Here is a 15168-nt window from a genome sequence, read left to right on the forward strand (position 1 = left end):
TTCTGAAGGCTGTCACTGGTTAGAGGTGGTAAGGAGTGTCTGCGAGTTGCAATCTGTCTTCATTGTTCCCTGCTACATGTCAGCTCTCATTCCCAACTGCAAGCCCTTCTGACCAAACTGACCAAGGTTCAGGCCCAAAACTACACAATTCTCTATGAACTCAACAAAGGTACATAGAGCCAAAGCTATGGTTTTCCCAGTAGTCGTGTATAGATGTGACAGTTGGACCATAAAGAAAGCTGAGCATCCAAGAACTTGTGCTTTTAAATTGTGGTGCTGAAGAAAACTCTTGAGAGTCCCTTGGATTGCAAGGAGATCAAGACAGTTAATCGTAAAGGAAATCAACTGTAAATATTCACTGGAAGGGCTGTTGCTGAAGCTCCCATACTTTGGCCACCTGATGCCAAGAGCCAACTCCTTGGAAAAGACCCTGATACTGGGAAAGATTGAAGGCAAAAGGAGAAGGGGGCAGCAGAGGATGAGATGGTTAAATAGCATCACCAACTCAATGGACATGAGTTTGAGCAAACTCAGGGAGATAGCGGAGGACAGAGAAGCCTGGCGTGCTACAGTCCATGCGGTCACAAAGAGTTGGACAAGACTAAGCAACTGAACAACAAATGAATTCAAATAGGCAGTAGTTTTGAAGAGCAAGTAACCTTTCATAGGCTTCTGCACCAGCTCCTTCAGTGACCCCAGAGAGCTCTTCACTTTCCCAGCCCTTCCCACAATTGAATAGTTTCATCCTTATAATAAATTCCTTAGCCCATAATGCTGATAGCAGTACTGCTGCTTCCCTAATTGAGTCTTAACTAACATATGTTTGAAAAAATGAGCTTCCTTAACAGAAATGAAGGGATTCCCAAGTGATTCAGTGATAAAGAATCCGCATGCCGATGCAAGAGACACAGGAGATGCAGCTTCTATCTCTGGGTCAGGAAGATCCCCTGGAGGAGGAAATGGTAACCCACTCCAGTATTCTCGCCTGGAGAATCCCATAAACAGAGGAGCCTGGTGGGCTACAGTCCTTGGGGTCACAAAGAGTCAGAAATGTCTGAGTACACACATGCAACAGAAATGAACAACAATCATGGATTTCTAGGCCTTCGGCACTGAGCCCTTCCTAGCTACTGTCTCTTCTTCATCTTAAAGGTTTTAGAAAGAGTTGTTTACACTTACTGATCTCATTCCTTCACTTACCTTTCAGTCTTCAACCTCCTCAATCTGTTTTCTGTCCCTACAAAAATGGTTTTCAATGTTAATTTGTCTCATAAGCCATTGTTGTTGTTTAGTCGCTAAGTCATGTCTTACTCTTTGTGACCCCATGGACTGTAGCCCACCAGGCTCTTCTGTCCATGGGATCATGCTTTTATACCCTTGACATCTGTGTCAAATAGGGTCCAGTCAAGAAATGGAAGTCACATAGCATACTTAATGTATAGAATCAGTTACATTGCTGTTGGAAGGCAGAAACAGCAAAAAGAGAACCTTGAGGAAACAGGTATTAGTAACCACAGATTTTTCCAGTAGTCATGTACAGATGCGAGAGTTGGGCCATAAAGAAGGCTAAGTGCGGAAGAACTGATGCTTTCAAACTGTGGTGCTGGAGAAGACTCTTGAGAGATCAAACCAGTCAATCCTAAAGGAAATCAACTCCAAATATTCACTGGAAGGACTGATCCTGAGGCTGAAGTCCCAATACTCTGACCATCTGATGCAAAGAGCCAACTCACTGGAAAAGACCTTAATGCTGGGGAAGACTGAAAGCAACAGAAGAACCAGGCAGCAGAGGATGATATGGTTAAACAGCATCACTGACTGAATGGACATGAATTCCAGCAAACTCCGGGAGATAGTGGAGGACAGGGAAGCCTGGCGTGCTGCAGTCCATGGGGTCACAAGACGTCGGACACAACTGAGCGACTGAAAATGCAGCTACTACCCTTAGGTAGCCGGAACTGAGGGAAGACAATGGATTTTCAAATCCTAAGAGTTCAGAGGAGGGACCTCCCCACCACAATAGCTGGTTCTTGGACCCCTGAGGACGGGGCACAACCTGGCCCCCAGGGGGCCTGACCACATGCGTAGCCCTGAGTTGGCAGGGGGCTACAGCTGCTGATGCCTGTGAGAGGGCACAGCCAGACTCCTGCTGGGAGCTGCATCTCTTCCTTCCATTCTCCTGCCGATTTTAGCCCCTGTTACAGTATATTTCTCATGTTCAACACCAACAAAAGCCTCTGTACAGATTTCCCTTTGCCTGCAAAGCCACATGGGCTCATCCACCTGGCGTTTTGGTCTTTGTTTCTCAAAACATGATTCACCGCTGTCTTCTCTACAAAATCTTCCCTGACGTTCTGGGTTCCGCGTGCGTGGCGCCCCCTGGTGGTCCCTTGACTGGCTTTCGAACCCTATCGCGTGACCTAAATGAGAAAAGCCAACAGGCCAGCTCAGGGCGTGCGGGGGCAGTGCCCGCGGGCGGCGGAGGGCACGTGCGGGTGACATCTGTTCCGGTTGGAGCAAAGGAGCGGGAGCCAGAGAGGCCAGAGCACTCCACCATTAGCTTTGCCATCGCATCACATTGCCAAGCTGCTTTGCCATTGCCGCTTCCCTTGGCCACTTGTAGCCATGAAGCTCCTCTCGCTGATTCTGGCCGGACTGCTGCTCTTGTCCCAGCTCACTCCAGGTAACCTGCACCTCTTCAGGGGAAGGGCGCAGGGTGCGGAGAGAGACACAGAATCCCACGGGCGGGGAGGATGGGCTGCCGGGCCTCCTGCAGTCACCTTGTGGAGGAGGAGCCCTCCCTGGCGGCCAGGCAGCAGATCTAGGTACCAACTACAGCATGCAGAGCTTCTTGCTTAGTCACCCCATCCTGCTGTCCCAGGGAGCATGCTCAGGTGGGTTAGCTTGTGAAGAAGAATGCATAGGATGAGTAGGAGAAGCAGGAGGAGGATACATAATAGTGGCCATGTCACAAAATAGGCCCCAGAATGATCTAGGCTTAATACAAACCACAACCACCTTAAGGAGAAAGCAAAGCTCGTCTTTAACTTGTTACTATCTCTGTGCCAGTCCCTGTGTTGGGAAGCTAGGACCACAGAGATAAATGACATGGCCTGGGAGGGATTCAGACTTCCCAGATGGCGCAGTGGTAAAGAACTCGCCTGCCGATGCAGAAGAGGTAGGAGACTCGGGTTCAATCCCTGAGTGGGAGAGATCCCTGCAGCCCATGGGGTTGCAAAGAGTCAGTCATGACTGAAGCAACTGAGCACCCGCCCTGGGAGGCACTCACTGGGAGAGATGTGAAATAGCATTTACCCAGAGCGCCGTGAGCTGTGTTACAGGGGATCTGGGGTCCTGAGGTGCACAAGGGAGGCGCCAGCCCAGGCTGAGGGCCAGGAGAGATCTCCCGGAGGGATACTCTGAGTCTTGAAAAATGGTTAGAAATTAGAAGGGAAGGGAGAAGAGGTGGAAATGAAGGTTGTCCCGGACGGAATTCAGCTAATAGCAAAGGTCCGGATATGGGAGACAGCACCATGCCTTCAGGAAACTAGCCCATGATGGAAGGGTGGGTTAAGGGTGTGACAAGGGGTAAGACTGAAAGTGTTAATCGCTCAATAGTGTCCAACTCTTTGAGACCCCATGGACTGTAGCCCATCAGAGTCCTCTGTCCATGGGATTCTCCAGGCAAGAATACTGTAGTGGGTAGCCTCTCCCTTACCCAGGGGATCTTCCCAACTCAGGGATCGAATCCAGCTTTCCTGCATTGCAGGTAGATTCTTTACCGTCTGAGTCACCAGGGAAGCCCAGGATCGGGAAACCCAGGGTTAAGGGTGTGGCACGGGTTAAGACTGCAGAAGCAGTCAAGGTCCAGGTCTTGAGCCTTGACTGCCAGCTGAGGAGCCATGGGAAAGCTTAAGCAAAAAAGGGCTATTCCACCAACTCTAGCATCTCTGTCTGGCCCCTCTTGCTCAACTGACAGAAACTTCTCCTCAGCCAAGGCTTTCACCTCACCTGTCCACAGGGCTGAAATATATAAATTTCCTCACCTCAGACCTTGTACCTGCCTGTGGCAAATGCCTGAAATCCTACTCAGCTGGGGATAGAGAGGAAAGCCCCAGAACACTGGGTTAAACACTGCTCAACCATTTTCTAACTCTGTGACCTCCAGGAAGCAGCTCAGCAGCTCAGAGCTTCAATGTCCTCATTTCTCAATCTGCTACAACAAAGGCATGTGTATAGTAACATCAGTTTAAGGGAACAACATTGAACACACTGAAATTTTGGTATGCAAAAAAAAAAAAAAAAGTGTAGCTTCTTCATTTTATGTAACTCATTTCAATTTTCCCAGGAAATTCCATCCTGCTGATGCAATGGTTGGGGAGAGGGGTGGTGAAAGGCTAAGGGACTGTGCCTAAACCCCGCAGTTTAACAAATGTTCATCAGTTCTGGTTTAAAACAGTTTAAAGTTAATTCAGTCTCTTTTGAATAAATATTTGAGTAAGTCTTTGAGAATTTCTCCTTCTGTTCCCTTTCTGTTTCTGAGGATAGCACCTGGATTTAGAAGTTAACTAGATGTCATGATTTAATTTATTGGCTCATTCAATAAACGAAAAAGTTGCTCAGTCGTGTCTGACCGTTTGCAACCCCATGGACTGTACAGTCCATGGAATTCTCCAGGCCAGAATACTGGAGTGAGTAGCCTTTCCCTTCTCCAGGGCATCTTCCCAACCCAGGGATTGAACCCAGGTCTCCCACATTGTGGGTGGATTCTTTACCAGCTCAGCCACAAGGGAAGCCTAAGAATACTGGAGTGGGTAGCCTACCCCTTCTCCAGGGGATCTTCCTGACCCAGGAATCAAACCAGGGTCTCCTGCATTGCAGATGGATTCTTTACCAACTGAGCTATCAATAAACACGTTGAACAAATTTCATATTCCAGGCACTGTGATAGGTGCAGGAGGTAGTGCAGTGAACACATGAGAACAAAACAAGGTAAGCAAAGTCTTTAGCTTCTTGGAGTTTGCATTCTGTTGAGAGAAGCAGAAATATTTTTAAATAAGTGAAACATATTAAATGTCAGGTGGTGAGTATGATGAGCAGAGTAGGTGGGAAGGGGGATAGCAGATACCACAGGGATGTAAATTTGCTGTTTTAAAGGAGTGCTCATGGAATGGCTCACCCTGACCTGAGGGAGGATAAGAGGTGATCTCTATGGATTTATGGAGAATATTCAAGCTGGTGGGAATGTGAAGTGCAAAGGCCCTGGGGCAGGCTCATGAGGAGCTAGAGCCCGGTGCTGGACCTTCACTGACTTCTGCAGCAAGGTCCCTTGTGTGTGATCCATGACTGAGGAAACTTCTTGGTCCTGTTGAGAGCCCCACTGACTCAGCCCTTCATCTGAGTTAAATCTTCCATCTAATCCCTAGATTTAGGCTGTTCACACACAGCCCCTCCCACTCCCTTTGTGCACAGGGGTCTACGGCTGGCAGGTCTTTCTCAGCTCATCACCTGTTCTCCTATTTCCACTGGAGACAAGAGGGAACTGAAGACTTTCCTGATTACTTTATGCCACAGGAGAGGAGGAGATGCTCAACCACTTCCCTCAGGCATTTCTAATCTAATTCCCCTCCAAATGGCACCATAATGTGTTGGTGCTGTTAGCAATTTCCCTGGGCTACCCTCTGAGGACAGAAAGTAAACCTCCTCTTCTCTAGCAGTTTCTCCAGGCCAGTCTGGGTGTTTGTAGCAAGAGATTCTCCTGCCTCCTGCCTTTCTCACATGACTTATCTCTACTTCTTAAGTGTTCAGATTGACCAGCAGGCCCTAGTCTGGGGGCCCCTGGACGGGGTTGGGGTTGGGGTGGGGGGCGGGTGTTGGAGGAGAGGAAGGCCTATGTCTCTAGCTTGCTGAGGGCCTTCATTGTCCTGGCTGGCAGAGACAAGATGTGGGCTCTGGTAGAGCTCTAAGGCCTCCTCCTGCTGCTGCAAAATTGGATTTAAGTGCCCCAGTTTCCTCTAGGGAGAATATTTCCTCTTCCTTTCTATTAGATGTGATGGTGGTAAAGGAAATTGAATGGACGTTTCTTTGGCCAGACCCTCAGGCTTTGCCTCCTGTGACTGGTGATGAGGTGGTTTTATCTGAATCCACCAGTCTCAGCTAATAATATATAAAGGAATTCTTTGAAATTTGGAACCCCCTGACCCTTCTAAATCCATTAGGTTCTTAAATGTGTTGTCTTGCTATGAACTACAACAACTCATCTCATTTAAGCTGAGCAATGAACTTTGTCATTCTATTCTTCACCATTCCCCCAAAGGCCAGAAACTCTGCCCAGTTCTGCTTTTCAGCAACCAAAGGGTCTCATGATTAAAGGGGAATGAAGTATGTATCACTTTAATATTTAAAAAATTTTTAAGTTAGGTTAATTGTGGAATCCAGGACATATGTATAAAGCCCAAGAACCCAGCAGAGATTAGATTTAGGTGGGGATGTCACATTCTTTTCCATTATACCTCCTCATAGCACCCAGAGTTACTCCTTTATAATTTTCAGCCTAAGTCTAGTCAATCAAATATCTGGGTAGCTATTTCTTTATAGTTGTTTCTCATCTCCCCTCCCCTACTTGAATGGAAGTTCTCTGAGGGCAGCTGTCTGTCTCTAACTTGTTTGTAACTGTATCTCCAGTGTACAGGCTTCTCAATCTACATGTGTATTTCCCTTGGATAGACATCTAGAAAGGAAATTGCCGGTCAAGACTACACCATCTGAAAATGTGACAAGTAGCCTCCAGAGAGGCTGAAACAGAGTATATGAGACCATCTTTCCCCTCACTCTCAACAACAGTTCATCTTGATATTCTTGAATTAAAATTTCAGATTTTATTGTTAAATTGTGGAGGGGAGTGCCTTATCTTTTTGTAAAATAAAACACAGAATTACACATGGGCCCAGTAGTTCTGGGGCTTCCCTGGTGGCTCAGCCAGTAAAGAATCTGCCTACAATGCAGGAAACCTGGGTTCAGTCCCTGGGCTGGGAAGGTCCCCTGGAGGAAGAAATGGCAACCCACTCCAGTATTCTTGCCTAGGAAACCCCATGAACCCAGGAGCCTGAAGGGCTACAGTCCACAGGGGCACAAAGAGTTGGACACAACTGAGCAACTAACACTTTCACTTTTTCACTTTCCAGTAGTTGTGGCACATGGGCTTAGCTGTGTGAGATCCTCCCTGACCAGGGATCGAACCAGCATCCCCTGCATTGCAAGACTGACTCTCAACCACCTGACCACTAAAGAAGCCCTTGCATTATAGTTTTGTCTGGGTATATGCCCAATTGAAAAATGGGCAGAGGACCTTAACAGACATTTCTCCAAAGAAGACATACAGGTGGCCAGTAGGCACATGAAAAGATTCTCAGCATCACTAATTATTAGAGAAATGCAAATCAAAACTACAGTGAGGGGACTTCCCTGGTGGTCCGGCGGTAAAGACTGTATTCTTTCATTGCATGGGGCACAGGTTCAATTCTTGATTTGGGAACAAAGATCTCACAGGTGTGGTCAAAACAGAGCTACAGTGAGGTACCACCTCACACAAATCAGAATGGCCATCATTTAAAAGCCTATAAATAATAAATGCTGGAGAAGGTATTGAGAAAAGGGAACCTTCCTACACTGTTGAGCTTCCCAGGTGGCTCAGTGGTAAAGAATCTCCCTGCAATGCTGGAGACATGGGAGATGTGGGTTTGATCCCTGGGTGGGCAAGATCCCTGGAGAAGGGCATGGCAACCCACTCCAGTATTCTTGTTTGGAGAATCCTATGGACAGAGGAGCCTGACGGGCTATAGTCCATGGGGTCGCAAAGAGTCGGACTTGATTGAAGCGACTTAGAACATACGCACACCTACGCTATTGGTGGGATTGTAAGTTGATACAGTCACTATAGAGCACAATATGGAGGTTCCTTGGAAAACTAAAAATAGAATTATTATATGATCCAGAAATACAGTTGGTTTTTATTAATCTTATATCCTACAGCCTTGCTAAACTCAATAGGTTTCATAGCTTTGGGGAGGATTTTATACGTAGATGATCATGTCATCTTTAAACAGTAGTAGTTTTATGTCTCCCTTGAAAATCTGTTTTTAATTCATTAGTAAGTATGATAGTATCTGCAGAATTTTCACAGATGTTGGTAATCAGGTATTATGAATGCTGTCAAATGCTTTTTCTGCATCTATTGAAGTGATTATATGATTGGGTGAGGTGGGAGGGTTACTCTGCTGATGTGGTGAATTATTAATACATTGATTGATTTTTCAAATGTTGAACTGACATTTACATTTTTTGGACTGATTTACATTTATTATGATGTATTATCCTTTTTATACATTTCTGGATTCAGTTTATATTTTGTTAAGGATTTTCACATCTGGTTTATGAGGCATATTAAGTCTGTAAGGGTTTTTACATCTAACTTCATAAGGGATATAAGTCTGTAGTTTTATTTTCTTGGAATGTCTTTGACTTGGGTGTCAAGGTAATGCTGGAAGACTTTGAAAAGAATTGGTATTGTCTTTCTAAATGCTTGGTATTAATAGAATTCACCAATGAAGCCATCTCAACCTAGAGTTTTCTCTGTGGAAAATACATACAAATTCAATTTCTTTCAAAAAATTAAGGGGTTTAGAGTTATGTATTTCCTCATGTACGAGCTTCAGTAGTTTGTGTTTTTCAAATAATTTGTCTCTTTTGTGTAAGTTGTTCCGTTTATAGTCATGAAGTTTTCTCTGTTATGACCTTATTAACATGGTAACATCTATAGAATCTATAGTGAAGTCCTCTCTTCCTTTCTTTTTCTTTTTTTTTTTGGCCACCCTGCACTGCTTGTGGCATCTTAGTTCCCAACCAGGGATCACACCCCCACCCTCTGCGGAGAAAGCATGGAGCCCCAACCACTGGACGGCCAGGGAATTCCCCTCTCTTTCATTTCTGATAATAAACAATTTATTTCTTCTCTTTTGCTTTCTTCCTGGTCAGCCTGCCTGGCTAGAAATTTAGAAAATTTTTTATGTTTTCAAGAAACCAGCTTTCAGTTTTGTCTATTATTTTTCTGAGGTTTCCAAGGTGATGCTAGTGGTATCCAGTGGAGTCCAGGACTCCACCTACCAATGCAAGAGACACAAGAGACGTGGGTTTAGTCCCTGGGTCAGGAAATCTCCTGGAGTAGGAAATGGCACCCCAAATTTCCCATTTACTTTTGCTCCAATCTTAATGATTTTTTCCCTTCTACTTAATTTACTCTTGTTTTTCTCACTTAATTTGCTCTTGTTTCTCTCACTTAAGATATAAGCACTGATGGTTGATTTAAGACCATTCTGTCTAAAGTACACATTTTAAACTGCAAATTTCCCTGTAATTACTACTTTATTTCAGTTTCACAAATATTTTTATGTGTTGTGCTTTTAATTAGTCAATTCAAGCTTCTCTAATTTCTCTTTTGGTTTCTCTTTCACCCATTAGTTATTTACCAGTACATTGTTCAATTTCCTAGTATTTGTGAATTTTCCACATGCATATCCACTATTAATTTTTAGTTAATTCTACTGTGGACAGACATACACCTATATAAGACTTCAATTCTTTTTTATTTTTTATTTTTTTTTTTCAATTTTTTTTTTCAATTCTTTTTAAAAAAATTTTTTTATTTTATATTGGAGTGTAGCCAATTTAACAATGTTGTGATAGTTTCAAATGGACAGCAAAGGGACTCAGCCATACATATACATGTATCCATTCTCCCCCCAAACTCCCCTCCCACCCAGGCTGCTACATAACATTGAGCAGAATTCCCTGTGCTGTATAGTAGGACTTTGTTGGTTATCCATTTTAAATATAGCAGAGTGTACATGTCGATCCCAAACTCCCTATCTTTTCCCCCATTCTTCTCCCCCCGCCAAACCATAAGTTCATTCTCTAAAACACTTCAATCCTTTTATTTTTATTGAGATCTTGTATGGTATATCTTGGTAAATATTCTGTGAGCTCTTGGAAAAAATCTCTGTTTTTCTGTTGTTGGGTAGAGTGGTCTATAAATATCTATTAAGTTGGTTGATAAACTCATCAGTTCAAATATTCTGTATCTTGTATTAAATTTTTCTAACAACTATTGAGAGAGGAATGTTGAAAGCTGAAATTATCATTGTGAATTTGTCTATTTCTCCTTTCAGTTCTTTCAGCTTTTTGTTTCGTGTATTTTCAAGCTCTGTTATTTGGTGCATTTGATTGAGGATTAATGTCTTTTTGATAAGTTGAGATTGTCATCATGAAATGACCTTTTTATACTTGACAATTTAGTTAGTTCTGAAGTCTACCTTTTAAATCTTTACGTAGCTAGTATATTAATAATATTCCAGCTTATCTTTGATTAGTGATTTCATGATTTTTTTCCTTGTACTATTAACATAACTATGTCTGTCCATTTACAATGAATTTCTTATAGACAGTATGTAATAAATCTTGCTTTTTCATCCAATCGGACAATTTCTGCCATTTAATTGAGACATTCAGACTATTTATGCTTAATATAATTATCAATATGGTTGCATTTAACCTACCATCTTTCTATTTGTTTTCTATCTGCCTGTCCTTTCTTGTTTACTTTATCTTCTTTCCTTGCCCTTTTTCAGGTTACTTGAGTCTTTTTATGATTCAAATTTTTATCTACCATTGCCTTATTAACTATACCTTTTTCTTTAAATTATTGCTCTAAGGCTGGCCTTCCCATGTGGCTCAGTGGTAAAGAATTTGCCTGCCACGCTGGAGAAACGGATTCGATCCCTGGGTCAGGAAAGTCTCCTGGAGGAGGAAATGGCAACGCACTCCAGTGTTCTTGCTCTAGGTTTAGTTTTTCACGTTTGGCAAGTGTTTACTGAGCCTTGCTCTGCGTAGGCACAGTCCTGAAAGAAAGTGAAAGTGTTGATCACTCAGTCATGTCCGACTCCTTGCGACCCCACAGACTGTAGCCCACGAAGCTCCTCTGCCCATGGGATTCTTCAGTCAAGAATACTGGAATAAGTTGCCATTTCCTCCTCTAGGGCATCTTTCTGACCTAGGGGTCAAACCCGCATATCCTGCGTCTCTTGCATTGGCAGGCAGGTATATATATGATCAAACTACTCAGCCATAAAAAAAGAATGAAATAATGTCATTTGCAACAACATGAGTGGACCTAGAGATTATCACTCTAAATGAATGTCATATAGAGAAAGGCTAATATCATGTACCATCACTTAATGTGGAATCTAAGCTATGATCCAAATGAGCTTATTTATAAAATAGAAATAGACTCACAGATATAGAAAACAAACTTATGGTTACCAAAGGGGAAAGGTGGGTAAGGGAGAGAGAAATTAGGAGGTTGGATTAGCATATACACACTATTATATATATATAAAATACATAACCAACAGGACCTGCTGTATAGCAAAGGGAAATATATGCAATATTTTGTAATAACCTACAAGGGAGAGATAGATATAAGCATCTGAATGCAGAGTTCCAAAGAATAGCAAGAAGAGATAAGAAAGCCTTCTTCAGTGATCAAGGCAAAGAAATAGAGGAAAAGAACAGAATGGGAAAGACTAGAGATGTCTTCAAGAAAATTAGAGATACCAAGGGAACATTTCATGCAAAGATGGGCTAGATAAAGGACAGAAATGGTATGGACCTAACAGAAGCAGAAGATATTAAGAAAAGGTGGCAAGAATACACAGAAGAACTATACAAAAAACATCTTCAGGACCCGGATAATCACGATGGTGTGATCACTCACATAGAGCCATACATCTTGGAATGTGAAGTCAAGTGGGCCTTAGAAAGTATCACTATGAACAAAGCTAGTGGAGGTGATGGAATTCCAGTGGAGCTATTTCAAATCCTCAAAGATGATGCTGTGAAAGTGCTGCACTCAATATGCCAGCAAATTTGGAAAACTCAGCAGTGGCCACAGGACTGGAAAAGGTCAGTTTTCATTCCAATCCCAAAGAAAGACAATGCCAAAGAATGCTCAAACTACCGCACAATTGCACTCATCTCACATGCTAGTAAAGTAATGCTCAAAATTCCCCAAGCCAGGCTTCAGCAATACATGAACCGTGAACTTCCTGATGTTCAAGCTGGTTTTAGAAAAGGCAGAGGAACCAGAGATCAAATTGCCAACATCCTCTGGATCATGGAAAAAGCAAGAGAGTTCCAGAAAAACATCTATTTTTGCTTTATTGACTATGCCAAAGCCTTTGACTGTGTGGATCACAACAAACTGTGGAAAATTCTGAAAGAGATGGGAATACCAGACCATCTGACCTGCCCCTTGAGAAATCTGTATGCAGGTCAGGAAGCAACAGTTAGAACTGGACATGGAACAATAGACTGGTTTCAAATAGGAAAAGGAGTCCGTCAAGGCTGTATATTGTCACCCTGTTTATTTAACTTATATGCAGAGTACATCATGAGATATGCTGGACTGGAAGAAACACAAGCTGGAATCAAGATTGCTGGGCGAAATATCAATAACCTCAGAAATGCAGATGACACCACCCTTATGGCAGAAAGTAAAGAGGATCTAAAAAGCCTCTTGATGAAAGTGAAAGTGGAGAGTGAAAAAGTTGGCTTAAAGCTCAACATTCAGAAAACGAAGATCATGGCATCTGGTCCCATCACTTCATGGCAAATAGATGGGGAAACAGTGGAAACAGTGTCAGACTTTATTTTGGGGGGCTCCAAAATCACTGCAGATGGTGACTGCAGCCATGAAATTAAAAGACACTTACTCCTTGGAAGAAAAGTTATGACCAACCTAGATAGCATATGCAAAAGCAGAGACATTACTTTGCCCACTAAGGTCCGTCTAGTCCAGGCTATGGTTTTTCCTGTGGTCATGTATGGATGTGAGAGTTGGACTGTAAAGAAGACTGAACGCCGAAGAATTGATGCTTTTTAACTGTGGTGTTGAAGAAGACTCTTGAGAGTCCCTTGGACTGCAAGGAGATCCAACCAGTCCATTCTGAAGGAGATCAGCCCTGGGATTTCTTTGGAAGGACTGATGCTAAAGCTGAAACTCCAGTACTTTGGCCACCTCATGCGAAGAGTTGACTCATTGGAAAAGACTCTGATGCTGGGAGGGATTAGGGGCAGGAGGAGAAGGGGACGACAGAGGATGAGATGGCTGGATGGCATCACGGACTCGATGGACATGAATCTGAGTGAACTCCGGGAGTTGGTGATGGACAGGGAGGCCTGGCGTGCTGAGATTCATGGGGTCGCAAGGAGTCAGACACAACTGAGCAACTAACTGAACTGAACAAGGGAGAGAATCTGAAAAGAAATATGTATATGAAAAGTGAAAGTGAAGTCGCTCAGTCGTGTTCGACTCTTTGTAATCTTATGGACTGTAGCCTACCAGGCTCCTCCTTCCATGGGATTTTCCAGCATGAGTACCGGAATGAGTTGCCATTTCCTTCTCCAGGGGATCTTTCCCACCCAGGGATTGAACCCAGGTCTCCCGCTTTACAGGCAGACGCTTTACCCTCTAACCCACCAGGGAAGCCCCAATATATGTGTGTATATATATATATATCTCACTGTTCTGTACACCTGAAACTAACATAATATTGTAAATCAACTATACTTCAGGTTTTTTTTTCAACTATGATGTTTATTACACTACTAAAGATTTACTGGGCTTCCCTGGTGGCTCAGTGATAAGGAATCTGCCTGCCAATGCAGAACACATGGGTTCAATCCCTGGGTCAGGAAGATCCTCTGAAGGAGGAAATGGCAACGCACTCCAGTATTCTTGCCTAGGAACTCCCATAGGCAGAGGAGCCTGGCGGGCTACAGTCCATAGGGTTGACAAAAAGTCAGACATGACTTAACAGCTAACCACCAACAACAAAGATTTACTAGGCACACAGGGAAATAAGAAAACATGACTGAGAACCAGTATAAACAACAGAGCACAGAAGCAGATCCATGAAACATCTGGATTCAACTGTACTTCATTTTTTTAAATTAAAAATAAAACATGGATCAACCTTGAAAATAAGTGAATAAGTGAAAGAAGTCAGACATAAAATGCTACATGTTATGTGATTCCATTGACATAAAATATCTATATTAGGCAAATCTATAGAGAAGACGACAAATTAGTCATTGCCCAAGGATGAAGAGAGGGGAAGTGGGAATAGTTAATGGGTGCAGGGTTTCTGTTTGGGATGATTAAAAAGTTCTGGAACTAGGTGGTGATGATGGTTGCACAACATTGTGACTTTACATAATGTCGCTGAACTGTACATCTTAAAATACTTAAACTGATAAGCTTTATGTTATTTGTATTTTACCACAATTTTTAGAAAGAGAGAGAAGGAAAAAAGAGAAAGAAGGACCAGGGTGAAAGTCAAAGGACACTGAGGACCCTCTATCACATTGGTTTTAATCCTTTTACAGACCTTTCAAATCCAGAATCTACCTCTTCTTAGGGCTGACACTGTCTCTGTTCTTTTTTTTCAGGTGGCAGCCTAAAATGCTGGAATTATCATGGCAAGTGCCGCCATAAATGCTTCAAGAAGGAAAAAGTCTATGTTTACTGCACAAATAATAAACTGTGCTGTGTGAAGTCCAGGTTCCTGCCAAAAAACTTACCTTGGCAAATCTAAGTTCCTTGAAGCCTAAAGTTATCAAAAGGCACATGAAGCTACCCTGAGTCTAACCCCAGTAGATTCTTGAGCTCTATCAATAAACATCTCTCTGGCTGATCCCTGTGTTTGCCTGTTAGTCTACCCAGTGGTTCTCAGAAGGTCCTCTTTCAGGAGGTCCGTTTAAGTCAAAACCATTTCATTATATTTCACAAGCACTCTGGAATTTTCTGAAATCTACACGACATACAATGATACCATTATTCTGGCAATTAGTGAAAAGTTATCATCTAATAAATCATTGCTTTGAAATTCCAAATTTTTCCTTTAACCTATATGGAAATACAACAAGAACTAAAAGCATTTTTGTTGTCTGCAGGATCTGGGAGTCCCAAGACTGGGGTCCTGGGGCCAGTAGTGCCCACCCACTGTTGAGTGGAGCAAGATGCCAGAGTCACTGGATGCAGGGCTCTCGGGGTCC

The 15168-nt window shown here is 43.1% G+C and overlaps 1 protein-coding gene across 1 annotated transcript; it reads left to right on the forward strand.

Moving 5' to 3' along the window:
* Window positions 1-2625: 2625 nt before the first annotated feature.
* DEFB123 (defensin beta 123) lies at window positions 2626-14708 on the forward strand. The gene is made up of 2 exons (XM_069546357.1): window positions 2626-2683; window positions 14563-14708. The coding sequence occupies exons 1-2, from the start codon at window positions 2626-2628 to the stop codon at window positions 14706-14708; spliced, it is 204 nt and encodes a 67-aa protein (XP_069402458.1).
* Window positions 14709-15168: the final 460 nt, after the last annotated feature.

This window comes from Ovis canadensis, chromosome 13 (genome assembly GCF_042477335.2).
Source record: "Ovis canadensis isolate MfBH-ARS-UI-01 breed Bighorn chromosome 13, ARS-UI_OviCan_v2, whole genome shotgun sequence".
NCBI classification, from domain to species: Eukaryota; Metazoa; Chordata; class Mammalia; order Artiodactyla; family Bovidae; genus Ovis; species Ovis canadensis.